This window comes from Rhipicephalus microplus, chromosome 2 (assembly GCF_043290135.1).
Source record: "Rhipicephalus microplus isolate Deutch F79 chromosome 2, USDA_Rmic, whole genome shotgun sequence".
NCBI lineage: Eukaryota > Metazoa > Arthropoda > Arachnida > Ixodida > Ixodidae > Rhipicephalus > Rhipicephalus microplus.
In genome coordinates this window covers 31,939,711-31,967,222 of record NC_134701.1, presented here as the reverse complement: position 1 = coordinate 31,967,222, position 27,512 = coordinate 31,939,711, and the positions used below count along the sequence as shown (strand labels likewise).

Sequence of the window (27,512 nt, the reverse complement as noted above, 5' to 3'; positions counted from 1 at the left end):
CTTTTCAGTGCGACCGCGCTCACACGAGTGGACAAGTCGCAGCCTCCTGCGGGGGCCCTAGTAACGATTGAGCATGCTGTGCTCTAATCAGCCAATGGCTAATACAAGTGATTTTTTAGTTTGTAGCGTCATTAGTCGAGAAAAGAGAAAGCATTTTTTTGCTGACTTTGAGAATTTATTGGGAATTTCAGCCACGTGCTGAGCTATAATACTTGACTCGCGTTTTCTCGGAAGCCTAGACTGCAGATTGGCAGCGTTTTCTGACCATGCTCAAGAGTGTTGCAGGGCCCCTTCCAGCCAACATGCTCAACCAATTATCAGGTTATTCAACAATTTACGACTGCTTCACCACCATTGTATCGAAACGTGTTGATTGATAGGCTGTGATTTAGGTATTGATTCATAGGCTGTGTAGGTGTTGATTATGTTTAACATAATAGGCTGTGTAGGTGTTGATTATGTTTAACATTAGCAGTTCGCATGGTCTTATTTGCCATTCAGAACTAAATAATTCCTATGGGGCATCTCATAATCATGTTGTACTTTTGGCACACAAAACTTTTTTGTCAACTTTGATTGTATTCTCACACATGCAGGTGGCGCACATGTGCCGTAGTGAGATGGACTACATGGATTCTGCTTTGCTTGGCCCTGGAATGCTTTTCCTCAACCAGTACTTCAACACTTTCATCAACGAGTACATCATCCTGCTTGTCTGTCTGGTAAGTAATGGTAGATCGCTGGTGCCGAAATGGTTGGCGCCCGCCTTGGATTGCTAAGTAGTCGCTGTGTGTTGTGGGGCCCTGAAGTTATCAACTGAGGCTTGTATTTGACTTAGCTTGTTCCTCAGAAGCTTTGATAGCAAAAGCTCGGGATCTCTTTAAAGTGGTTCTAAGCGCTGTATTCAAGTTTATTGGTAGGCTTAGCAGGCCGAGTGTATTGGCCGATTTCACTGCCGTGTGCGGCAACATCATGCTCAGAGGCCATATGTTATAGGTTTATTTGCTTTTTTTTTTAATTTCAATACCTGTTGCTACAAGCATTGCACAATTCATCACAGCACACCCTCCCCCTCAAATTTTACTCTCCTCAACCCCGAAACTAGTGTTGCTCACCTTCATTCTTTTGTTAAGATTGAGGAGAGGGTACGAAGCACAGACACGCCAGCTATAATGAAACAAGTTCTGTCCTAGCCTTGAGGAAGACAAGCTCGCTAATAAAAATGTCCGCTTGACAAAACACTTGTGTACAGATTTTTTCAACCTGACGGCTGTCGCTCATGACAATCAATGTGACGTCGGGCAGGAAACCGGGTTAACATATGTAAGAACGACGTGAGGTTGGCCGGCAACTGTAGTGGCCAGCCCGAACAAGGACAATGAAATTGTTCCGTGTGCACGTTCTTTGCTGTTAGTCTGAAAAGGGGTTTATTGGTGTGTGTTGCGACGGTAGACCTACGATAAAAACACGATCGGGACAGAGCAACGGTCATGCAGATGTCGGCAACGATCAGCACGAGGCGAGCCAGAGAAGCCCAGAACCCAGTACCCAAGCGGTGGCGATGTTGCTTGCCAACAATGCGTTTTCTTCTTCACAATTTTCCCCCGCCGAAAAAGAGCCATCCTGGCGACCTAAGAGTCTGGAGGCAGAGGGCTATAATATGGCTTAAGGCAGGTGACGCGGACGATGTCACGTCCACGCCGGCGCATGTCGTCAGATGGGGAAAGGGGCTGAATGAGAAAATTCACCGGGGAGGTTTGCTTCAAAACGCGGTAAGGGCCCTCGTACTTTGGGACAAGTTTTGAGGAAAGGCCGGGGGTTCGGTAAGGAACAGCCAGCCGTACAAGTGATCCTGGGGAATAGCTGTGGCTTCGTGAAGAGTCGGCGTTGTTTTCTTTTTGGCGCTGCTGCTGTTGTGACGTAAATGTGCGTACGAGTTCACGGCACTCTTCCGCTTTTCGGGCAGCTTCGGACACAGATGGGCATTCGGATGCGTCAGGACGATATGGAAGGGGAGTGTCGATGGTATGGGATGGTTCGCGTCCATAAAGAAGAAAGAAAGGTGAAAATCCAGTGGTAGACTGTGCCGCGGTGTTGTATGCGAACGTGATGAAGGGAAGAATGCGATACCAGTTAGTATGATCAGATGTCACATACCGTATTTACTCGCGTAATCCTCGCACTCGCATAATTCTCGCACCCCCCACATCGCCCAACAAAAATACGATTTCTTTTTTTCCTCGAGTAATTATCGCACCCCCGAAAACTGCCGCAATAATGTCGTCTGCTCGTTCCAGCATGATGATAGCGCGCGCCATCTCTTAAGCATCAAGCGTACTATTGCACGGATTTTCAATCCAATCTAAGCCAAGCCGAAGTGGCCAGTGTGCGTTGTGGCATTTTGTATGTTGTGTCGGTAATTTTGACTCTTTATGGGGCGATACTGAAGCTAAACGGCTGCTTCAAGTTGCGAGTGATAGATCATGCACTAAACAACGGCAACAGGGCCGCCGTTAGTCTATGAGTTTTGTGTTCGCTACTGGTGGCGGCAGCTGAAAGCCACCAAGAGGCATTGGGCCTGCCATATGCCTAAAGCTGGGAATGATGGTAAACTTTATTTCTTCAGAAGGAAACTGCGGACGAATCTGTTAAATAGCTATCAGCCCAATATTGACGTCCTACGCTTACCTTTTGGGGGCTCCTGTTGAGCGACGAACACTACCGCTACGCCCGCAACGCCCACAAGCTTTGTGTATGGCATTCTAGTTCTCGACCATTTGCTTCCACTTTTTGTCTCTCAAATAAATCTTGCCTTGTGTTTAACCTCTGCTTTTATTGTTAAGATAAGTTTTAATTAATACTTCTTAAAGCTTGCTGTTAATTGCTGGTCTGAGAATCCCGATTTGCGGCCACTTTGTTTTCTTTTTTGCTCTGTACGTTTTCGTGGAAAGTTTTCCCCCCTAATTCTCGCACCCCCCAACTTTTCATTGGTTTTACGGCAAAAAAATTGCGAGGATTATGTGAGTAAATACGGTACATCGCGAGCATATCGCTGAGGATGCGGTTAAATCTCTCCATGAGCCCGTTAGTCTGTGGGTGGTATGCCGTGGTCTTGCGATGAACAACATGGCATGCAGAAAGCAGAACCGTGACGACCTCTGATAGGAATGCTCGACCTCGGTCACTTAGTACCGTATTTACTCGCATAATCCTCGCACTTTTTTTTTGCCAGAAAACCGATGCAAAGTTGGGGGGTGCGAGAACTATTACGCGGGGAAAACGTTCCACGAAAACTCGGAGAGTGAAAAAGAAAACGAAGTAACCGCAAATCGGGATTCTCACACCAGCAATTTACAGCAAGCTTTAAGAAGTACTAATTAGAACTTACCTCAACAATAAAAGCAGAGGTTTAACACAAGGCAAGATTTATTTCAGACACAAAAAGTGGAAGCAAATAGTCGAGAATTAAAATACCATACACGAAGCTTGTGGGCGTTGCGGGCGTAGCGGTAGCGGTCGCCGCTCAACAGGAGCTCTCAAAAAGTAAGCGTAGGACGTCAGTATTGGGCTGATGGCTATTTAACAGAATCGTCCGCAGTTTCCTTCTGAAGAAATAAAGTTTCCCATCAATCCCAGTTTTAGGCACACGGCAGGCCCAATGCGTCTTGGTGGCTTTCAGCTGCAGTCACCAGTAGCGAACACAAAACTCGTAGGCTCCGAAGGGCCTACCGGCAGCCCTGTTGTCGTTGTTTAGCGCATGATCTATCACTCGCAACTTGAAGCAGCCGTGTGGCTTCAGTATCACCCCATAGCGTGCCAAAATTACCGACACAACATACTAAACACACCGCAGCCCGTGCTGGCCACTTCGGCTTGGCTCGGATTGGGTTGAATCTACGTGCAATAGTACGCTTGATGCTTAAGAGATGGTACCAGATGGTGTGCACTATCATCATCAATGCCTGGAAAGAGCAGATGACATTATTGCGACAGTTTTCAAGGGTGTGATAATTACTCGAGGAAAAAAAAATCGTGTTTTTTCTTAGGTGATGTGGGGGGTGCGAGAATTATGCGAGTGCGAGGATTACGCGAGTAAATTCGGTAGTTCTCGAGGTGCACCGTGTCGTAGTATGAAGTGCTGGAGGACGAAGGAGACTACGTCCCGCGCAGTGGCACTTAGAGGGGCGACGGTCTCAGTGTAGCGTGTTAAAAGGTCCACAGCCACTATAATCCACCGATTTTTATTTGATGTGGTCGGTAGAGGGCCATAGAGATCAATTCCGATCCGATCGAAAGGTTCGGCAGAGCACGGAAGCGATTGAAGTGCACCGGACAAGTGGTGATTTGCGGCGTTGACAGTCAGGGCAGCTCATAATGAATTTTCGAACAAAATTATACAGAATGCGTTCGTAAGTTTTGAAAACTCCGGCATGGACACATTGGGGATCGTCATGAAACGCGCATATTTTTGATCGCAAGCTACGGGGGACAACCAAGAGCCACTTGCGACCTTCAGGGGCGTGGTTGCGTCGGTGTAGCAGCCGATCACGAAAGGGCGAAATGAGCAGCCTGACGTCGCAGAGATCGTGATACAGCAGTGGTTGACGGTCCAGAGAGGCAGTCAAAAAGGGAAGCGATCCGGGAGTTTTTGTGTTGTTCACTGGGAAAGGAGTCGAGGTCAAGAGATGCGACGGAGTTGGTACCAGTGGTTTCACAGGCCGAGTCGGGAGGTAAAGGCGAACGGGACAGGGCGTCTGCATCAGAATGCTTGCGACCGCTGCGACAGATGACGCGAATGTCGTACTCGTAGATTTGCACTGCTTGCCGAGCTAGGTGGCCAGACGGATCTTTCAATGTGGCGAGCCAACAAAGTGCATGGTGGTCCGTTAATAGGTCGAATGGGCGACTGTACAAATAAGGGCGGAACTTGCGAAGCACCCACACTAGCGCTAAGCATTCCTTTTCACTGACGCTGTATTTGGCCTCAGCTTTAGTGAGCGTGCGACTCGCATAAACGACGACATATTCGGAGTAGCCTGGCTTGCGTTGGGCGAGGACAGCGCCAAGACCAACCACGCTAGCGTCTGTGTGAACTTCCGTTGTAGCTTTTGGGTCGAAATGCCGAAGAATGGGAGGAGATGTTTGTTAGCAGACTACGGAGGGTAGCAAACGCGACGTCGCAGTCAGGAGACCAGGATGAAAGGTCTGCACCTCCGCGTTGAAGGTTGTTCAGTGATGACATGATCGACGCAAAATTTCGAGCGAAGCGCCGGAAGTACGAGCATAGTTCGACGAAACTGCATAATTCTTTCAGTGTAGTAGGTTTCGGGAACTCAGCAACTGCTCGCAATTTTGCAGGGTCGGGTAGAACACCATGCTTGGACACAATGTGCTCTAAGAAGGACAGCTCTCGCCTGGCGAAGCGGCACTTTTTAAGGTTCAGTTGGAGCCCAGCGTTGGTTAAACACGTCAGAACCTGTTGGAGCCAAAGCAGATGTGTAGGGAAATCGGGAGAGAAAACGACAATATCGTCGAGGTAGCATAGACACACAGAACACTTCAGTCCACGCAGCGTGTTGTCCATGAGTCGTTTAAACGTGGCAGGAGCATTACAAAGCCCAAAAGGCATTACGTTAAATTCGTACAGGCCATCTGGTGTAATGAACGCAGTTTTCTGGCGATCGGCTTCTGCCATAGGAACCTGCCAGTATTCAGATCGTAAGTCTAAGGGAGGAGAAAAATTCGGCTCCTTGGAGGTTGTCAAGGGCGTCGTCGATGCGCGGTAATGGATAGACGTCTTTCCGCATCACCTTGTTTAATCGCCATTAGTGGACACAAAATCGAATCGATCCATCCTTCTTTTGAACTAGAACGACAGGAGATGCCCAAGGCCTGTGCGATGGGACGACGTAGCATCTCTTCGACCTGGTTGTTGATAACGTGACGTTTTGCAGCAGAGACACGGTACGATCTTTGACGCAATGGCTGGCGTGAACTGGTGTCAATGTAGTGGTGCACTTGGGAAGTGCGACCCAGTTGCGGCTGAGAAACGTCGAATGAATTCACGAAGTGCTGGAGGAGATTAAGAAGCTCGGCGCGTTCTTGAGCAGTTAAGGTGTCGGTGATGGAACTCGAGAAGATGTCAGTCGACGAGCACTCCAGGGCGGAAAGGGCATGAAGTTCGGTCGAGGCGCTACTGCATGATTCGTCGGGCGTGTTAAGGAGTAAAGAAGAATCAGGGTACTGCACTCAACCGAGACATTCGCCGGCAAGTAGCGTAAGCGGTGCAGAAAGGTGATTGTGGACGAAAAGATTGCTTCGGCCAGCAGTGTCGTCAAGAGTAGTGAAAGGCAAGGAAACGACTCTGCTGCTCATGAAAATGTCGGAAGGTGTAAACATTACCGTAGCATCGTTATGGTCATCGCAGCAAACGGACAACGGCAAGAGAGGCTGGCGGAATTTTAGTGTCCTCACGCACGACGAGTTTTGGCGACCGCTCAAGAGTTTCGAGCAAAGTTTCGTCACACAGATGCAAAAATTTAACTTCAGCGCTTGCGCATTCGATGACGGCATGATGATGTGACAGAAAGTCTCACCCGAAGATATTGTCATGCGAGCACACCAAAAGGAGGATGAACTTGACAGCGTACATAGAGCCTTGGATGAATGTGCGGGCCGTACAGGTGCCAGAGAGGGCAAACTAGTTGTGCGCCAGCCGTACGAAGCGATGGTCCCAGGGAGCGGCGTGGTCACTCTGCATAGGAGCGGCAGAGCTGGGCGGCTATAACAGAAATGGCAGCACCTTTGTCGACGAGGACAAAGGTAGAAACACCATTGACAGATATGGCGACGACGTTAGCAGGCGAAGTGCGAGGACTTGGGCATTTCGACGACGGCACTGTTCTTGCCTCTGGAACTGCGGCGTTCAGTTTTCCCGGTTGGAGGAAGCGGGTAGGGGATGCATTGGGGACAGTGATCGCCTGCGAAGAGACGGGAAGCGGGGAGAGTAAGTCTGAGATGGGGGCTGGGGTGACTGAGACTCGGGAAGATTAGTGTAGCCATATTTGCGGTGAGGGATAGGGAGCACGTAGGTGCATGGGCTGTGGGTCATACGATAACGGCAGAGTAGCGTCGTAGAGTGGCTGGAAGCGACGGCTACAATATCCTGCCACGTGTCCTGGAGTACTGCAGGCGTAGCAGATCGATCGATTGTCAGGAGTGCACCAAGAATTGCTGACTCGCGGTGCGGCCCAAGGTGTCGAAAAAGGGGCGGAGTGGGGAGCAACTGAAGACATGGGTGGCAAACGCTGCTGGCGGGGTCTGCTGCGTACCACCTGGGCATACGTAAGAGGCGCGGCTACGGGCTGCACAGCCGGCGCACGGGGAACAGGCATGTCCACAGGCTGCTGGTAAGCAGCGACCGGAACAGCCTGAGCTACCTCTTCGGCAATAACGTCGCGAAGTGGTGAGGGCAGACCAGAGGACGGGGGCTGCTACGTGAAGGGAATCAACGAAAGTTGCCGAGCTACTTCTTTACGCACAAAGCTTTTAATCTCTTGCAGGATTGGTGAGTGATCAGTGACTGGAGAGCGAGTCGTTGGTAAGTAAAATGGCCGAGTCAGGGCGCGCTACTTGTTCAACTCGTTTCCACGAGTTGACATAAAGTGACATAAGAACTTGTCACTTTGACATAAAGTGACAAGTTCCGCAACGGTGGCAGGATTACGGGCCAGGAGCATCTGAAATGCACCATCATTTATCCCTTTGAGGATGTGCTGAATCTTCTCCGACTCGGGCATGGCAGTGTTCGCATGGTTGCAAAGATCAATAATGTCTTTGGTGTAACTGGTGAACGATTCCATCGGCTTCTGTGTGCGAGTCCGCAAGCGTTGTTCGGCTCTAGACTTGCGGACAGCGGGTCGGCCAAAAACATCAGCAAACAACGTTTTGAAGACGGACCACGTCGTAATGTCGTTTTTGTGCTTGTTATACAGTCGAGCCCACACATAACGGCCCCACTTAAAACGAACTTTCGCTTAAAACGAACAATATCCGCGTGACCGTGATAATATACATTGGTTCTATGGCACAAAATCGCACTTACAAGAACGTCTCTGAGCGCCGCTGATCGGTTACAGCGAATGGAGTCGGCGGTCTGCCGACTTCCCGGGAAACCGATTTCGACCACCGATCCGGCATCGGTAAGGTGCCCATACAATCTTATTGTTATACGCCGACCCTGCCTCCGCGCCCCTCTAGTTGCCGCTCTCCCCGACCGCTTTTTGTTACGCACCCCTCCGTCCTTTGTCCCCCCGCTACTCTGAGCACCCCGCATCGCCAGACAAGGTCCGTGTTTTCACACTGCCACCGATCTTTCGAAGACCGGTTGGCCATCTATCGTGTTTTTGATCGCTGGTACTGTCGTTGGCGTCGCCGGCCTGGAGTGACCAGACCAATTGCCAACACCGTCGGCCACCGACTGTATCCGATAGTCTACATCTAGTGCACGCGGGTAAGCTACCCCACCGACTCTGATAATTTGCGATTCGTTTCGTGTTTAGGACTTGTTCTCGCTCACTTCGCACTCAACTCAACATGCCTATCGCGCGCGTGCGGAAGCGCGAAAACGGCTCTGAATTTGCGCGGAACGAATCGTGAAATATCCGTGAAGCACGCAAACCCGCCGGCGCAACAAAACATTTTTTTGACCACGGCCGCCGATTCTTCGAACACCGCCGCGCGTAGGTACTCTTTCCAAATTTATTTACGGACGAGTTTCGCAGACTTTTCAAGCAAGTTACCTAACCCGCCTCCTTCCCGTGTATTTTGGTTTTCAAGGTCGCCCTCCCGCTGCCTCCTCCCCTCTCTTTATCGCAACTCCTTGCCCTTTTCTCGCAAGTCTGCTCTCTTCTCTTGATAACAACCCCTTCGCCCGTCTCCATCGCTTCACGACGCCCACCACGCTGGCTCGAATTAGTTTTGTTTTCTGACTGGAAACGGGCCCAAAGCTGTTCCATACGTTGTGGCATGTGTGTCGTGTGTGCGTGTCTTGCTCTCTCTTGGTGTGCGTGTGTGATCAGGATGGCAGACGGGAGGACTAGCACGTTTTTTTTTTTTTTTTGCCGCTCAACAAAACGTCGAAACTGTGACTGCTTAGCTTGAGCGTAATTCGCGCGTCAGGTGCAGCGTTGCGGAGCGCTTGCTCATAGCTGTTGACCACCTGGCAGCCAACTTGCCGCTTCAGGCGTCCCGGTATTCAGCTGTGAAGATTGTAAATATTTCGTGGGTGGCGGTGGCGGCTACGTACGCGCGAAACTGTTCTCGTGAGGCCGACTTGGTCGACGTCGGGCGCGATGCCGAGCCTGAAGCTTCCGGACAGGACCACTGCAGCGGCGATTTGTGGCAGTGCGTCGCCGACTCCGACCTAGGAGAGTGGGTGAGACATCTGTTGCGGTGGTTTAATTACGGCCGATGATGATGCCGACACTGCGGAACCATGTATGGATTAGGGCATTGTGAATGAAGTGCGGGTCGAGAACGATTTGGAGGAATCGGATTGCGAGAACGACAAAACTTTGAAACCAGTGCCTCATGCAGCTGATGCCACGGGCCTCGGCGAACGAGCTCCGTGCCGTTTTTAATGAACTCGAGACCCTCCTTATCGCTTCTGCTATTCGAAACGCGTTCATCACGGACTTTTTGGGGAAAAAAAATTTGTGTTTTCACTCGCAACTTTTTTAAAAGCTGTGTTTCATTTACTGCGAACTTCGGGATACAGCGAACGGATGCCGCGTCACGCTCAGGTTCTTTATAAGCGGGCTCGACTGTACTACATTTCGGCTACGTCAGCGAGGTAAAAGATGACGTTAGTCAACTTGTCCGCGTCATCCCACTCGTTGTTTGTGCTCACCAGTTCGTAGTTGGTGAACCAGTCTTCAACGTCAGTCTCATCAGCTCCGCTAAAGACCTTGGGCTTTCGCAAGTGAAAAACGCCGGGGTTGCTGGAGGATGAAGTGGAAGAGCCAAGTTGCGCGTTATTGGTGGCCATAATGGGAGGTAACGTTCGGTTGCCCAGCTCCAGGTTTAGGCGACAACGAATGGCAGCACCTAGGTTCATGCGACGGGGAATGTCAGCACCCTCCACCAATTGAAAAGGGGTTTATTGGCGTGTGTTGCGACGGTGGACCTACGATGAAAACGTGATCGGGACAGAGCAACGGTCAAGCAGATGCCGCCGACGATCAGCACGAGGCGAGCGAGAGAAGCCCAGAGCCCAGTACCCAAGCGGTGGTGATGTTGCTTGCCAACGATGCGCTTTCTTCTTCACAAGTCATTTTGTCTGTAGAGTAAATGCCATATTTTGTATTTGCATTTCCATGTCTTCTAGTACCTATTTGCTAACTTAGTAACAAAATGGCATCATAGAATAGTAAATTAAGAACCAGCCACCACACGACACGAATGGTTCTACCAGTGGGCCATCGAATGCTTTCAGCTGAGCCGAGATTACATCGTCATCGTCCATGGCACACACATAATGCCTCACATAGGTGTCTCACTTATCCACAGATTTACAAATAATGGCGGTGTACTTTATAAAAGGTACGGTGGTTTATAGAGTTGTGGGTATCGCCTATAGGTCTACTAGTCTTGACTTGCAACGGGGAAGGCAACTACCTGGCATAGGCTCCAAACTGGGACCTACAAAAATCTCCAGGGTTGTACAAAACACTCTGCACAGCCCCAGTGAAATCTGTGCTGCGTGTATTCCCCCAAAATAGAGTTCTTCTAGCTTTTGCAGTGGCTGTGCTGCATGTTTTGTGCAGCCCCGGCAAATTTTGTAGGTTCTGGTTTGGAGTCACGCCAGGCAATGGCTTTTTATGCCATTGCAATAAACTTTTTATGAGGCGGCGAAACCTGTAGGTATCATCCTCTGTGACATACTGAAGTTTGAACTGGCTTCAGGCGTGCTGCAGTCAACATAAGGAACACTTGGTTGTGTCCGAAGCCTCGAGTTGCCTGATCGGCATGTAGGTTACTTAGGATGCCAGCATGTCATGGTATCCAAAAGACGTGTCTGTATGTGCGGTCCTTCTCTTCCCTGAAACATGAAAGTGTTTCTCTTGGCTAGGTTTTTGTTGTAGCGTTAATGAAGTGGGGATGTTCTTTGATTGTCTTATCAAGAACGAGGCTATGCAGAGGCAGAACTATGTTGCAATGTGGCTATATGACAATGTTCTTAGATACAGTCGCCGACCGTTTATTCGGACGCCGAAAATTCGGACATGCCCGTTTATTCGGACATCTTCGTGGCACCGCCACTCGCCCCATTGAACCTAATGTAAACTCACGACCGAAAATTCGGACGCCCCGCTGTGCGCCGTTCGATTATTCGGACTCAGTTTGACTGACCGGATGCGTCGCCGTACGCCATGACACGCTGACAGGGACGTTAACAATACGTTTGCTAGGTTGCCAGCACTGATATGCTGCACTAGCTATGGATGGACGTCGGGCCAGTGTCAAAATGCACGCAGAAATCGCCATTACCGATCTCAAAGGCTATGTTTGGCGACACGTTTTTTTTCGGTTTTAGCCAGTCGAGCGGCCAAGCCAAGCCACTTACGGAGTCTGTTCGCTGTGGCGTTTGGCGTGGTTTGGCGTTTGTGTCAGCGTGTCAGTGGTGTCAGTCAGTTGCTTCTGCGGGTAGGCCTGGTTCGTCTTGTTCTCTGTGTTCTCGCTCTCTTGTGTGTTCCGTGGCGTGCTGAAATGGCTCCGACGCCACCCGTTGCTGCGCCGTTGGGAGTGAAGAAACGCGGCCAACGTGGGAGCTACAAGACGCTCACGATGGCGGAGAAAGCGGAGATAATTCGCCAGGTAGAAGGCGGCCCACGCCAGTCTGAAGTTGCTCGGGAATTTTCCATTTCCAAGCAAACCGTCTCGGACTACCTCAAGCAGAAGGCTAAGATCCTGGAGGCAGCTGAGAAAGCGTCTGCGGGTACGCAGAAAGATTTCCGGGACGGCAGCCACCCGCAGCTTGAAGAAGCGCTGAACATGTGGTTGAGTGCCACGGTGGCTAGGAAAATACCCGTGTCTGGCGATCTGCTGAGACAGAAAGCAGAGACGCTCGCCCTGCGCATGGGTATTACCGGCTGCAAGTTCAGTGACGGGTGGTTGCGCAACTTTAAGAAAAGGTACGACCTGGCCTTCAAGCGAATGTGCGGCGAGAGTGGTTCCGTCGACCAAACGCTCGTGACCAACTACCGCGCCGACAAGCTGTGCGCACTGCTGCGCCAGTATCCACCAGAAAACGTCTTTGATTGTGACGAGACTGGACTTTTCTATAAGATGCTGCCCGACGAGACGCTAGCTTTGTCTGGCGAACCCTGTCATGGGGGGAAGCATAGCAAGGAGCGACTGACAGTTGTTGTAGGAGGCAACATGACGGGGACGGAGAAACTTCCGCTCCTCGTGATAGGGAAATCAAAAAATCCAAGATGTTTTAAAGGCGTCAAATCACTCCCTGTGTGGTATGAAGCGAATTCGAAGGCGTGGATTACGCAAAACCTCTTCGAACAGTACCTTCGCAAGCTCGACCGCCGGTACGAACAGCAAAATCGCAAGGTGCTGATGTTCGTCGACAACTGCGGTGCCCATGGGCATATCGACAACTTGAAGGCTATGACAGTGGAGTTTTTGCCGCCTAACGCGACAAGCGTGTTGCAGCCCATGGACCAGGGCGTGATCAAAAACTTGAAAGTTCATTACCGGTCGCGCCTCCTGAATCGTGTGCTGTTATGCGTCGACAATAACAAAAACTACGTCGTGGATGTTCTGACGGCCATCAGCATGTTGTCCGATGCCTGGAAGTCAGTGACTCAGGAAACGATCCACAACTGCTTCCGCCACGCAGGATTTATTACTGGGATTGAGGAGGACAGTGCCACAGGCCAGAACCCCGCGGTTGAGAGTCCGCCTACCGCAGCAGCGGACATTTTGGACGATCTTCGTGCTAGCGGGGTCGATGTGGGGGCGGGTACGTTTGAAGAGTTCGCCAACTTCGACAGTGCCGTTTTGCCTTGCGCAGAGTTGGACGATGACGAGATCGTCCGTCAGGTCTGCGAGCCGGCGCTGGCGGACAGTGACTCCGACGATGACGCGCCGCCCGCACCACAGCCATCAAATGCGGACTTAGCGCAGGCCATATCGATGCTGTTGTCTGTCTACAGCGACGGCCAGACACTCGCAGAGGTACAGGCCGACGTGGTCGCGCGTAAGCGTGCGTGTATGCAGACGCGCATAGACAGTTTTTTCGGGCGATCGGGCCAATAAAAGTGCTTTTTTTCGAGTGCATCCGTTTTTTCGGACTCCCGATTATTCGGACTTTTCGGCGGTTCCCGTCGAGTCCGAATAAACGGTCGGCGACTGTACTGTCAGTTGGAACAGCCCGCTCAGGAGGTGGCACTAATTCGTATTTGCTCCGGGTGGTGGCGCTGGCGTAGCATTGGGATTGAACTGTGGCCACCACTGGCGCCGGCTTCCTGCCACTTCCCGCGGCAGCCTCAAATGTTTTTGTTGGTGTTCTCTTGCTCGGACCCCAGCAGTGGGAGCTTGAATGTTAGATTGCGATCATCGCAAATTGTATTTCACATGTGGCACCACGGTCAAGCATGATCAAATGATTAGCAGTTTAGTATAGTAAACATGCAGACCTGCAATGTGTTAGAAGAGTTCCTTCAGGGGGGTGGGGGGCAAAGAGGCAAGGAACTTGGCCATTGCGTTATGACTCAGTTTTCTCTGGGGGGAGGGGGGGGGGCAATGAGGGGGCAAATGGAAATTTAGGCGGGGGCTTTAGCCCCCCACCCTCACTTCAATGCCCACTCCTGGTGCCGCCCTTGGCTATTGAAGTAGCTATGCTTCCGAGAAAAACACATGTCGGCAAATAGTGGCAATGTGTCTGACGTTAACATGGAAAACAGTGCCGTTGATGAAGCTACTGGCGTCCCCTCCGTTCCTGAGTTGCGTCCAGATGTAGCAACTTCGTTACCTGCATTACAAGACCGATGAAGTTCCAATCCTGGAATGTTGAGCTTATCAAGGAAGATGTTGTTTTTATTGCTATAGCAATTATATGGATACTCTTGGCTGGATTTTGCCGTCGGCGTCGATGTTATGCTTCGTATATGTATACGTGTCGATGTAGAGAGAACTCCCAATAAACGAAACTCGGTTAAACGAAAGTGCCTTGTTAACTGAAGTAAATAAGATCATTTAGCTGGATTTCTAGTTTCAGTAAAATTGTTCAGTTAATCGAAACACTATTTATTGGTCACCTACGGTTAAACGGCACAAACGCTAAACATTACACAGACTTGCCCATAACAGCAGTAGTCTCACAACCATGCAATGTATAGCCAACGCCATAGCCAAACAAGTCAATCCAGTAGCCATACTGGCTTGTGCCACAGCAGGCGGTAGCAGAAGCTGTTAACTGCGTAAGGCCTACTTATGTGACTACATACGGATATTTCGGCACGATGGAAAGCACGGAGAAGCGGCCTCATCAGGCACTCTCGCTTGAAAAGAAGCTCGAAATTCTTAAGGAGCTCGACCGAAGCGACCCGACTAAGACAGACGTGGCAAAAAAGTTCGACATCCCGAAGTTGACGCTGTCGCGTCTCCTGTAGACTCAAGAGACAATCGAAGGAGTGGTCTAGAGTGGAACCTTCACCTCTAAGCGGATGCGAATGCAGACGATGCTTTACAAAGAACTTGAAAAAAGTTTTATTCGTTTTGTTCAAACGTGCGCGGAGTTGAATTTTCTGATAAGCGGACCCATTCTGGAGCAGAAGGCGCGAGAGAGTGCCCTGCAGATGGGTGTTGAGAACTTCGCCTTAAGCGATAGATGGCTCAGTCGCTTCAAGAAACGCCACGGCCTTGTTTTCAAGGCAATCTCAGGTGAGAGTGCTGCAGTGGATAGAGACGTTTGCACCGACTGGCAACAGGGGCGCCTTCAGCAAATTTTGAAAAACTATGAACTGCGAGACGCCTTCAACACCGATGAGATGGGCCTTTTTTATAAGGTGCTTCCGTCAAAGACTATCGCCTTTAAAGGCGAAGCCTGTAGTGGTGGAAAACACAGTAAAGATTGAATTACTGTGCTGGTGGGTGCGAACATGGCAGGTGATGAGAAGTTGAAGCTTTTAGTTATGAGGAAGTCGAAGCACCCACATTGTTACAAGGGCGTTCGACACCTTCCCGTTACATACAATGCTAATGGAAGAGCCTGGATGACTATGGCAATTTTCGAAAACTGGCTATGGGAGCAAGATGCAAGATTTACAAGGCAAGGCAGGAAGGTTGTCTTGATCGTGGATAATTGTCCTACCCATGGTCAGATTGATTGACTCAAGTCCATCAGTCTCGAGTTCTTGCCAGCCAATGTCACTGCAGTGATCCAGCCAATGGATCAAGGGGTAATGCAGAACGTAAAAGTTCATTACCACAGACAGCTGCTTCAGCGAATGCTGCTTTGTGCTGACACTGGCAAGTGCTACAATGTAGATTAGTTGGCTGCCATTCACATTTTGGCCCACACCTGGGAGCAACTTCAGGCAACAACCATACAGAGGGGCTTTTACCATGTGGGCTTTCAAGCTCAAGAACCAGTACCTTATAAAGAGGAAAGCCCAGCTGATGCAGTATTTAATCAGGTTGTGCCTTCTGCCCCTTTCACACAAAAGGAATAAGAGATAATTGATGAAAGTCTTCAAACCTGTCGTGAGGAGATGTCGATCTACCTTCCTCCAGCGATGAGTGTGATGACACAATTGCCAGTGCAGTGGTGCCACCGGACAGTGCAGCTGAGGAGGCTGTCGAACTTTTGCAGCGATATTTTGAGCATGAGGGTTGTCCTAACTTTCTGTCTAGCTTGTAAGGCATGGGTGCTTACTTTGTGAACAAGCAGCTCAAGCATGCCAAGCAAACCACACTTCACTCATTTTTTCTCCTACTCATCCCGATAAGTAAGCTAAGGTTGATGCAAATGACATAGTTTTTGGTTCATGAAATATGTGTACCTTGCTTAAATAAAACTTATGATAAATGGAACAGTTTTCTGGATCCCCTTCGAGTTCCATTGAAGAGGAGTAGACTGTATATGAAAACGTGAGAAAGAAAGAATTTAGAAAAAGGACTCCGGCGCCCGGAATAGAACGTGGGACCTCCACGTCGTGAATGCGAGGCGTTACCACAGAGCCACCGTGGCGTAACTTCACGGACTGTCAAACGGCGAGCTATCATAAATGGAACAGTTTTCTGGATCCCCTTCAAGTTCCATTGAAGAGGAGTCGACTGTGTATGAAAACGTGAGAAAGAAAGAATTTAGAAAAAGGACTCCGGCGCCCGGAATCGAACGTGGGACCTCCACGTCGTGAATGCGAGGCGTTACCACAGAGCCACCGTGGCGTAACTCCACGGACTGTCAAACGGCGAGCTATTTATATCTACCACTTACCGCTGTTAACGGACGTCTCGGGGTGGGGGAGGGGGGAACTATTGTGTTTTTAGCATTGTCAGAAAGATGGCACAGTGAGCATGCGGCGGCTGTGCCTGCTCTCATCTCTCACGCCTACTTGGGCCCGCATAGAGAATAAAGAGGTGTACGCTCGGCCACGCGCCCTTACCTTGCAGCGGGGAGAATCGCACGTACCCAGCGCACAAAGTTCACTGCAATCGTTGCACATCCTCCCTTTGCAAAAAGGGCGCGCTTTTCAGACAGGGTGAAGTAACAACTGAGACGCTTATTCGTGTTCATCTGTACCTGCGAGTACGTTCCGTGCGTCATTTGTGCACGAGAAACGCGGGGCACGTTTCGATCTGCTTGCCATCCTGTGTGTGACCTTCCAATTTGTTGCTATCGCGTTCATTGCTTCACCTTTGCGGCAAAGTTGTGACTTTTTTTCAAGCATGTTAAAAACAAGGGTATTGTTGAAATCGGCGAGGCACTGGTGGCAACAAAAGACTTCACCGTTGTCCTCAGTTCTAGGTGTAAGCTTGTTTTCTCGTGGGCATGCAGCAAACATTGTTTGTAAAGGCAGCTGAAACTCACGAGCTTGCAGATGGTGCCAGCTTTTTTCAGTTATGTTGATCACTGAAAATTGTGCACGGGTGTCGTAGTGGCTTATTCCCTTCCATTTCAAACGCAACATCAGCCCTGAAGATTCGGGACGTGTGGAGGAGCAATAAGTGTTTCAGGCTCTCCCGGGAAGACTTCTGCCCACCATGCAAGAGCTAAAAGAAGAATCAGCGAGCATAGTAGAAGAAAAAAAAAAGGAGAAATCCACAAAACCAACGAGGCTTCACCAGAAATTATGCTTCACTACTAAAAACATAAGAAAGACTGTTATTAGGGTGCAGTTTTTTCGAGAAAAAGCGAACGACATTTGGGAAATGAAAACACAACTTTCAAAAGCGTCTACCAGTCAAGTGGACGAACTCATCAGCACAACAGCTCTCACTTCATGCTGCACTGAAAGCTTCAACAGCGACCTTAGCCAGAGAGAAGCACTACGAAACCAAGTGGCTGATGACTTTCTTGCTGCTTAAAATATCGAGCCCTGCTGCTTAAGGCTGATGTCAGATGAACATACCGCCTCTGCCGACAGCCTGACGGCTTAAACATATCATCAAAGGAATGCCTTGCGAATTTTGGTTCACTAAGGCTTTGCTCAGCAGCATCGTTTCATTCATAAAAAGAGAAGAAAGAGTCAGATGTCGCAACACTCATACTCGATTGAATGAAAATGCGCCAAGCTCACATTCAACAAGCAAACCTACAAGATTGACGGTCTTGTCGTTTATTGGGATGACTAGGCATCAACAGCTGTGGCAGACCAGGCACTTGTACTTATATTTGTTCTCCTATTTCGCTCATGGGTGCAGCCCATCGCCAGCTTTGCAACAAAAATGCTGCGCCTGGAAGGGTTCTTGCAAGAATGGTTCTGGGAATCATCGTAGAGCTTTATAAACAAAATGCAACAGTCTTAGCTGTCATCAGCGATGAAGCAAGCACAAGCAAATCTATGTTGTACATACTTTTTTCATGAGAAATGTGCCAAATGCATTAGGGCAGCCCAGGCACCTCATGCAGAATGTCCGGAAGCGTTTCTTGCTCTAGAAAAAGAGTTTAAGGAAGGATGGCTTGAATATCCTTCGTCAGATTTGTTCAACTTGTTCAGAAGCGTTAAAACTGAAGTCTCAAATGTTCTCCAAGAAGACAGCCTGTGCGTGCACACCTTCTGGGACATCCTGGATTCGCTTGAAAGCTGTGGCGTGAAAGGGTTGGGATGCAGCACCCACAAAACCACTCTCGCTGCAGAGATATTACAGTCGTGCATGGGGCTGAGAATTCATGTGGCTGCACAACATGCATGTAAGCAGCTGACTGCTTGTGGCGCTATTTCTTCTGTAAGGCAGAAAGTTAAATTGGTGTAAAATTTCTGCTGGCATCAATGGTAAAAATCTACCATCAGCGCTTGGAAAAGGTTTTTTCAAATAAAAGTTATTTAAGTACTGTCTGTATGTCATCTACTGAGCTGCGTTCTATTTTAACACGAAAGTGTTTTATGCGGGGTCCACCTCAGATTTCCTGACATGCTATGTCACGGAGGTGACGTTGAAAAATTTATACTAAGAGATTACAGAAAAAAAAAACAGAAAGCAAGCATTTGTAGCATGGAATCAAACTAGCAACCTCTCGATTCTCAGTGAACGGCGCTAACCACTAAGCCTTGTAGCGTATGTTGACTGGACGTATGTTGACTGGCCCTGTAGATGCATATAAATGGCAAGCCATTTATATACATCATACACCGTATGACAGTCGTCAAAGCTTCGAAACTTTATCATATTTTCGTTATCAGTGGCGAGATGGCGTAAGGGGCTCGCGTCAGGTGCGCTCTGAAGGTCGTCGCCTCCACGAAGCGCCACCTCTACAGAGCGTGGTATGTCCTTCGCGCACATATCAGACTCATGATTCGGGAGAGGACAAAGGTCACTTCGCACGTTGCTGACACATGATACAGGAAGCACCGCGACAGTTTTTTGTGCTTGTCCTGTGTATACTTGTGCACTTATTTCGTGCACCTTTCTGTTTAAGCATCGGGCTATGACAGTTGTTAGTACACGCTCGTCCTGGGTGTGCTAATTTCGTCCGTGCTTTCGGCTTGAGGTGTTTTTAGTAAGTTTCAAGGTGCTTGCCATTTTTAACGGGACTTTGCAATTCGTGGCTGTTGCTCAGACAATGGACAATAAACTCTCAACTACCTCTGTAAAGACATGTTCCACTGTCATGTTATACCTACTCCTATATAGGGGGATCTGCCACGCTTTTTTTTTTATATTTTGTTTCTTTGTTTTGGAAGCCCTTCTCGTAACTGCTCATATAATTTTAGCTACAACCCAAGGAGTTTGTGTATGAAAGGCACCTTTACATTAAAATTATACCATTTATGTCAACTGCGCCAGCTCTGAGGCATGCAAGCTCACCGATATAAAGCACAGTAGGATTGTAGCGCTAATTCGTGCAAGACTGCCAGTGTGGCCTGTCGATTTTCCTTTAGCAGTTTAAAAAGAAGCACAACAATTCCTAAATATGTTTTTACGTACAATTTGTACGATAGGTAATTACAACAGGCTCGTTCGCTCAGAAGCTGCCACAACCTGCAGGCACAGGTGATGACTATTTATTGCAGAGGCACATGTAAAATGTAGGGGGGGCGGGGGGGCACCACTTTGATCTGAAGCATGCCACTGAATAGCATCCACAGAATTGGTCATACATTTGTAAGGTACAGGTGCGGCCCTTGTTTATCGCTAAGTAGTATTCACTCGGCCCTCATCTAGCTGCTTTAGCTGAAATCTACGTATTGGAAACAAATTTACCACTGCTTCGCATACACAGGTAGCAGACGACATTCCTTCACCAATCTAAAAGCGACAACAGGGCCGCCGCTGCGCTGATACGAGAAGGGGCCGCTCCTCGCCACTGCGACTACGTGCGCTTACTCAACTGACAGTACCTAAAAACATTGTGTATGTGATTACTGTAGGTGTGTTACCAAGTGCTTAAAGTTAGTTAATACCCGGGAAGGGGCATTTTTGAGAGTGCTGAGAAAGCAAAATTTTGTATGCAAAGCAAGTTCAATAATAAAGTTTGAATGCGAGCTGAATACAATATCTAAAGAATATTTCGTAGCAATATAGAGAGAAAAAAAAGTTGCGTAGTGTAGAGAGTAACGAAAAAATGATGCGTTCTTCGGCTGGGCAGGCCGCTAAGTGCCCGGTACTGTTTATTGATACGTTATATATACATCTCTATTAACACTCAGTGGTGTCATCTGTTAGCGTGTTATTGGTGTTAGTGTCAGTGACACCACCTAGGATTACTACAACAAAATCTCCCCTTGGAGAATCTACAAATTCAATCTTTTGGGTGGGACCACACGCCTCCCAGACCTGGTAACCTTGTGTGGTATGTTGTCCGGGTCTGCCCTGGTAGTCGTAACGTGCTGGCCAGGTGATGGTTCTTCCTGGCTGACCCTGTGCTCCTGGTTTGGCCCCAGGCTCAAAAGAGAGAACTGGGTATGATGCGCTGGGATCTGGGAGAAAAGGCGCGAGATGCCACTGGTTTCTTTGTATAACTCTGCTGGGAGTTTTGACAGTGCAGGATCGTGGATGCTGGGCCCGGCTAAGAACTTGGGTTCAGCACTTTGCATTGGTTAGTCACACCTCGTCTCCTGAAGAGAGGTCTCAGAGCTCTCTTGCCCCATGCCAACGGTTGAAGTCCCGAGCTGGTCTTTTCTTGGCGGAGGCATCTTTTTGGAAGACGTCTAGTCGTGGTAGGTCTGGTGACAGCTTGCCCTGGTCTCTGGAAATGCGTGTCCGTAACCGTTCCCCCATGAGGAGTTGGGACGGGTGGCACCCAGTGACACCTGATGTGTCACGATATGTCAGCAGCGCAAGGAACTGGTCGTTGCCCTTGCAGAAAAGATTCTTTACAGTCTTCACAGCCCGCTCCACCGCACCAATCAATTGAGGGTATCAAGGACTGCTAGTGAGGTTACTAGACCCGTAGTTCTGGGCAGAACTTGCAAACTCGTGTTACAAAAATTAGGGGCCATGATTGTTTCAAAGCGCTTTTGGTATGCCGAATCAAGCCTTGCAACTCTTCATAGTCATTATAACTGCCAGGCTGGAAGGTTTGCGTAGTATGAAAATCTCTGGATAGCATGAATAGTAGTCCACAAGCAGCAGAAAATTTTGTCCCTTCTTGTGAAACAAATGTGCACCCACTTGTTGCCATGGGTACTCCATTGAAGGGGTTGGGGCACCAAAGGCTCGGCACACTGGACCCTCGTAATTGCACAGCACTCGCATCGATCCACCATAGATACAATACATTTGTCTATATGAGGCCACTGAACAGCATCACGGACACGTGCCTTGCATCGAATCACACCCTGATGACCCTTGGGGAGAGCATTCAACCTGTCCTTCTGCAGAGTCACCAGAATCATCAAATGCCCTCCTTTCAGGAGCAGTCCCTTGCATATGGTTGGCTCGCCTTGGTACTTGCAATACTTTGAGAGGGTCGATAGAACGGAAGGTTTGATGGAACTTTGTTTTTTTTTTTTATGCCAACCTTGCCTGCAGTACTTCATGAACGTAACGCACTTGTCATCCATCAACTGGTTCTGACGAACTGCTTTAACGCTAACTCGTGTGCCTTCATCGATGTTGCCGACGGCCTGACTTACGTACAACTTCACTTGGTTTTCTTCCGCTGGGGATTTGGTGACCAGTGCTCATGAGAGTGTCTGCCTTTGCCAGCAGCTTCCCTGGAACGTGCAAAATCGTGCACTGGTACCTCGTAAGTTTTAGTCAAATCTTTTGTAAACTAGGTGGTAAAGCGTCCGCGTCCATGGAACAAAGCAAGGATGTGAGTGGTAAGCGATCGGTCTCAATGGTGAAGTGTAAGCCCCAACATACTCGCCAAAACCCTTGACAGCCCATGCAGCGGCCAAGCCCTCCTTTTCCATCTGGCTGTACTTTCTCTGTTGCTGTAAGGGAGTGTGATGCATGGGCCATGGCTCAGCGCTCTCCGCTTGGTTGGTCTTGTAGCAAAACGGCACCTAAACCTAACGAACTGGAATCTACGGATACGATGGTCGAAAATAGTGGGTTGTAGTTAGCCATGCAGATGTTAGACGCGGTCATGTCTTTCAATTTTTGGAAGGCAACCTGCTGGGCCAGTCCCCACACCCAGTCATGGTAGCAGTCATGTGGTAAGAACTGCCCCACGTTGTTTTCGGATAGTCTTCGAGCGCCACCGACTTCAGCAGGAAGTTCGATGTTCTTGACAGCAGCAAGCTTATCTAGGTCCAGCGGCATACTGCTGCCGCAGATAACAACGCCAAAGAATTTCACGCTTGTGGCACCGAAACGACATTGACTTGTCCAGCGTCAGCCCGGTGTGTCTCAGTCGATCCAACACTGATTGATGCCGGCTGTCATGTTTTGCACAGTCGCAGACATAAACCAAAATGTCGTCAATCATGTTGTGACGCCGTCTCGACCCTCAGGAATGTAGCTCATTTGGCGCTGAAAATATTCGGGGGTGGTCGTTGTACCAAATGGCAGTTTACCGTAACAATAACATCCGAACAGCATGATGAATGTTGTTAATTCTTCAGACTCTTCTGCCAATTTTACTTGATGAAAGCTTGACGTGGCGTCAAGCTTCAAGAACACTTGAGCATTACACAGTAATCCCAAAACTTGGTCGATAGTAGGCGAGATATGGTGCTGATGCAACACCTCCTGGTTCAATTTAAAGAGGTCGATGCGGATGCGATATGAACCAGATGCCTTGGCTACAACGACCATACCGGTGCATCATTGTGTATAGGCTTTGTCACGCGTCTGATCATGCTCTCCACTTCAAGCCTGTCAAGCTCTGCCATCGCGACACGGCGTAGAGGAATAGGCACACGTCCTGGGTCCAGCAGTGAATAGGGTACAGCATCTGGTTCTAGTCGTGTAGTGTAAGAAAAAAAAGGTACACTCCTTTTGGACGGCACACATGTGTGGCCACTTGCGCATACTGCTCGAAAAAAGCCAACCCCCCTGTTACATACACACACACAAAATCACTAAGACACCAGACTTATGCAGTAGACTACATTCACCGTTAGGCAAGCTCATTGAAGGCTGGCTTACACACGTGTCGCCTTTCTCTTTTATGGTAAAGGCTTTGGCAATTCCCCTTGCTAATTTGTTGTCATGTCTGAAAATTACAGAAGTGTTAGAGAAAAGCAGTTCACATCCGCAGTCATGGCAATGCATCGCAAGGTGTGAGTAGGCTGTTCCCTTAAGAGAGCTACGATGCTCTTTAAGTCTAACATTCAGGCAACGGCCTGACTGATCAACATAACACTGCCCACACGTTAAAGAAGTGCAATACACAGCCCCTTGTTTACAAGGCACAAACTGCAAGCCAAGTTTCAAATTGCATTGATTGCTTTTACCACAATCCTCAAAACCAAGGCGTCTCTGCAAGGCAGGACAGATGCTGCGTAGTGTGTTGTTTGCAGAAAAAACTACGTTAACTTCGTGTCGAGCAGCCACTCTCTTCAAGCAATGCAAATATCTATGAAAATACGGAATAATCACAAAATGCCGTTTCTTGAGGGACATATTCTTTTGTTTGCTTTTGCACTCTGCCTTGGCAATCTCAAGAGCCTTCTGAGCTGCTGAAGCAATTTCTGCATTCGGATACCCTGCGCTTCGCAACTTATCTACCCATTTCTGAACACTTTGTTGCATGAGATGCTCACATGACCTACTGACGGTGGAACATATACAAGACAAAGCATTGCAGGTTTTCACAAGTTTAGGATGTGAAGAATTGAAAGTGAGCAGACTTTTTAATGAACCAGGGAAGGTACATCCAGCAAATATGAGAATTCTAAAAAGAAATTTGCAGGTCTAGGTACTTAATCACGTTATCTTGTGGCAACTCTAAAGTGAACTTCAAGTCTAGACCTTGTTCCCTAAACAGCTTCAAGACATTCGCTACACTGCTGTTGAAATTGTCACTGCTTACAAAGTCCAGATAATCATCCACATAACGCAGTCTCAGTGGCCAGGCCAGGCTTTTTTCAAGCAGTATGCACAAGTGGCCACGCATGGATATATTGTCCAATCCACAGAACAGCCTGTCGGGGGCCACCTGGTTGCCTTGCGTCTTCAGTTTCAGCTTATATTCAACATCAAGATACAGCGCCCAGGAATGTAGTGGGCAGTGGGCAAAAAGCCTCTAAAATGGGCTTAAACGTGGTCACTGACCATAGCATTTGACAGACAGCAGTACGTAGCAAGTAACAAAGCAGTTCAGCAGTGCAAGCAAGAAAAGAAACTCAATATCATACATTTATGTAATACAGTTTTTTTACAAAAGTGAAAATGTAGTTGTCATACAGGAAGTGTTGAATGAAGTCAATAATCTAAATACATATTACAGGCAAAGTTTAACAAGTGAAATTCTGCCGCTTAAAACAATCTCTGAAAAAAAAGTCACGGCGCTGCCGCAAAGGCGAAGCAATGAACATAATAGCAACAAATTGGAATTTCACGCGCAGAATGGCAAGCAGATTGAAACTTGCCCTGCGTTTCTCACACACAAATTACGCACGAAACGTACTCTCAGGTACAGCTGAACGCGACCAAGCATCTCACTTGTTACTTTGCTCTGCTAGAAAAGCGCGCTGTTTTCGCAAATGGAGACTGTGCAATAATCGAGGTGACTGTTGTGCGCCCATTAACTACTACAGAATCATTCCAGTAAAAGCTAAAGGCCAGCCAGGACGTACGATCCTCCCCACCGCGAGATAAGGACGCGTGAGTGAGCTTAAACCCTCTGCTCTCCATGAGACAATGTGTGCGTGGAAAATGAGAGCGCGCGCCGCCCCATCTTGGCGACGTGGGGCTTTACTAAGCTGCGCGCACTCATTGTGCCATTTTTCTGGTAATGCTGAAAACAAAATATTTCCCCCCGAAATGCCCGTCGCGAAGCAGCAATGGCATAGTGGTTAGAGCATCCGCCTCGCATGCAATAGGTCCGTAGTTCGAATCCCGGTGCCACGCAGTTCCCAACTGGACTTTTTTTTAAAATCCACATAATGATGGAACTGCATTAAGGAGCTTGGGGTGCGGCCTCACTGGTTACCACCGCTGGTAATGCACTCCCTCACCAGAGAAGGATTGGCCATCCTGGTGCACTATCTGGCCACTACCTTCCACATGCATACTCATGGCCCTCACTCACTCAATTAACTCACGGCCCACCAGCTGTGAAGCAGCTGACCACAACAGCGGTCACATCTGCAACACAGCAGAGGGTGCTAAGAATCTCTGAATCCAGACAGGCTGCTATTGGAACCTGAACTTGGCAACGTTTAACGCTAGAACCTTATCTAGTGAGACAAGTCTAGCTGTACTATTCAAGGAGCTAGAGCGTGTCAAATGGGATATAATCGGGCTCAGTAAGGTTAGGAGGACAGATGAGGCCTATACGGTGCTACAGAATGGGCACGTTCTTTGCTATCGGGGCTTGGCTGACAGAAGAGAACTTGGAATGGGGTTCCTAATTCACAGAAACATAGCTGGAAACATAGAGGAATACTATAGCATGAATGAAAGGGTGGTAGGTATCGTAATTAAACTTAATAAGATATACAAGATAAAGGTAGCACAGGCTTACGCGTCTACATGCAGCCATGATGAACTAAAAGCTTCTACGAAGACGTGGAATCGGCAATGAGTAAGGTAAAAACACAGTATACTATATTGACGGGAGACTTTAATGCAAAGGTAGAGAAGAAGCAGGCTGGAGACCAGGCATTGGGAGATTATGGCATCGGTACTAGAAATGCCAGAGGAGAGCTACTAGTAGAATTCGTCGAATGCAATAATTTACAGATTTTAAATACCTTCCACCAAAAACGAGAAAACTATTAGTGGACATGGAGGAGTCCTAACGATGAAAATAAGAATGAAATATACTTTAGCCGGATCGATAAGGTCTCCCACCATAAATTGCTCTTCAAGCTCAAACGAACAGGCGTAAACGAAAATATCCTGAAGTGGATTGAGGCATACTTAACGAACCGCAAGCAGTTGGTACGAATTGATGGGTTTGAGTTTGAATCACTTGATGTTTATTCCGGTGTGCCCCAAGGCTCTGTGTTGGGCCCAATGCTGTTCTTGATGTATATAAATGATGTTGTTGACATTGTTAACCCTCCTGTAAAAATTAAATTGCTGGCTGATGATTGTTTAATCTATGCCCCAGTGACGTGTGCGAATGACCAAATTGTAATTAATGATTGTCTTGATGATTTTCAAACATGGTGCGATAAATGGGAGATGAAAATAAATTATTCTAAGACAACATATACGCATATGACTACCAAAAAACACGTTTTACCATTTACGTACAGCATTGGACCTAATTATTTACCGCAGGTGTGTGCATTTAAATATTTGGGAGTGCATATTACGAATGATTTGAAACGGCGTGCACATGTCGAGAATGTATGCTGTGCCTCTTACAGAAAACTGCGTTTCTTGCGTGCTAAATTACCGAATGCTACGAAAGACGTCAAGCTGCTTGCATATAAAACATTTGTGCGCCCTGTTTTAGAATATGCTTGTGCTGCCTGGAGCCCCCACCAAAAAGATTTAATAGGTAAACTGGAACGAATTCAGAGACTTTCCGCGCGATTTATATGTTTGAAGTACAAAAGGACTGATTCGGTTGCCGAGATGTTAAAATTAAGTGGTTTAGAATCTCTAGAAATTAGACGACAAAAGCAGGGCCTAAAAGTATTTTTTCAGATATTGCATGGTCAAATAAAAATAGATAGAACAATTTACGTACACCCCCCGCATAAGCTCAGCAGCCGGATCAATCATGATGCGGCAGTTCGCCCCTTCGATGCTCGCACGGACGTCTTTCGCAAATCTTTTTTTCCCTGATGTTATAGAAGCGTGGAACAAATTGCCGTGACATATTGTTGAAAATTCTGACGTTAAAAAATTTGAATGTGCTCTTGATGTTTACTTTGCCGAGCAATGAATATGCTATTGTGTTATTGTTCAAAGTTGCTGAAAATATCAATGTATTTACTTTCCATATCCTATGCTTCCCTCTCTGTAATGACCCTCAAGTGAGGGTTGGCAGTATAAATAAATAAAAATAAAATAAATAAATAATGAGTGCACACCCAGGCATCGTGCAGGATGTGGAAGTGGTTGGCAAGGTATGATGCAGTGACCATAGAATGGTACAGTCTCGAATTCGCCTAGACTTGAAGATGGAACAACAGAAACTGGTATGCAAAAAGCCAATCAATGAGCTAGCACTGAGAGGAAAAGTACAGGAATTCAGA

At 48.2% G+C, this 27,512-nt stretch overlaps 1 protein-coding gene across 6 annotated transcripts in view; it reads left to right on the top strand.

The window, feature by feature from the left end:
• bbc (choline/ethanolaminephosphotransferase 1 bbc) overlaps positions 1–27,512 on the top strand; it is a 178,108-nt gene that overhangs the window by 78,152 nt on the left and 72,444 nt on the right. For all 6 annotated transcript variants that reach the window (XM_037420248.2, XM_037420249.2, XM_075886361.1 and 3 more), the window contains one exon: positions 597–722. In XM_037420248.2, coding sequence (XP_037276145.1) covers positions 597–722 — 126 coding nt within the window. The remainder of the gene's footprint in view (positions 1–596; positions 723–27,512) is intronic.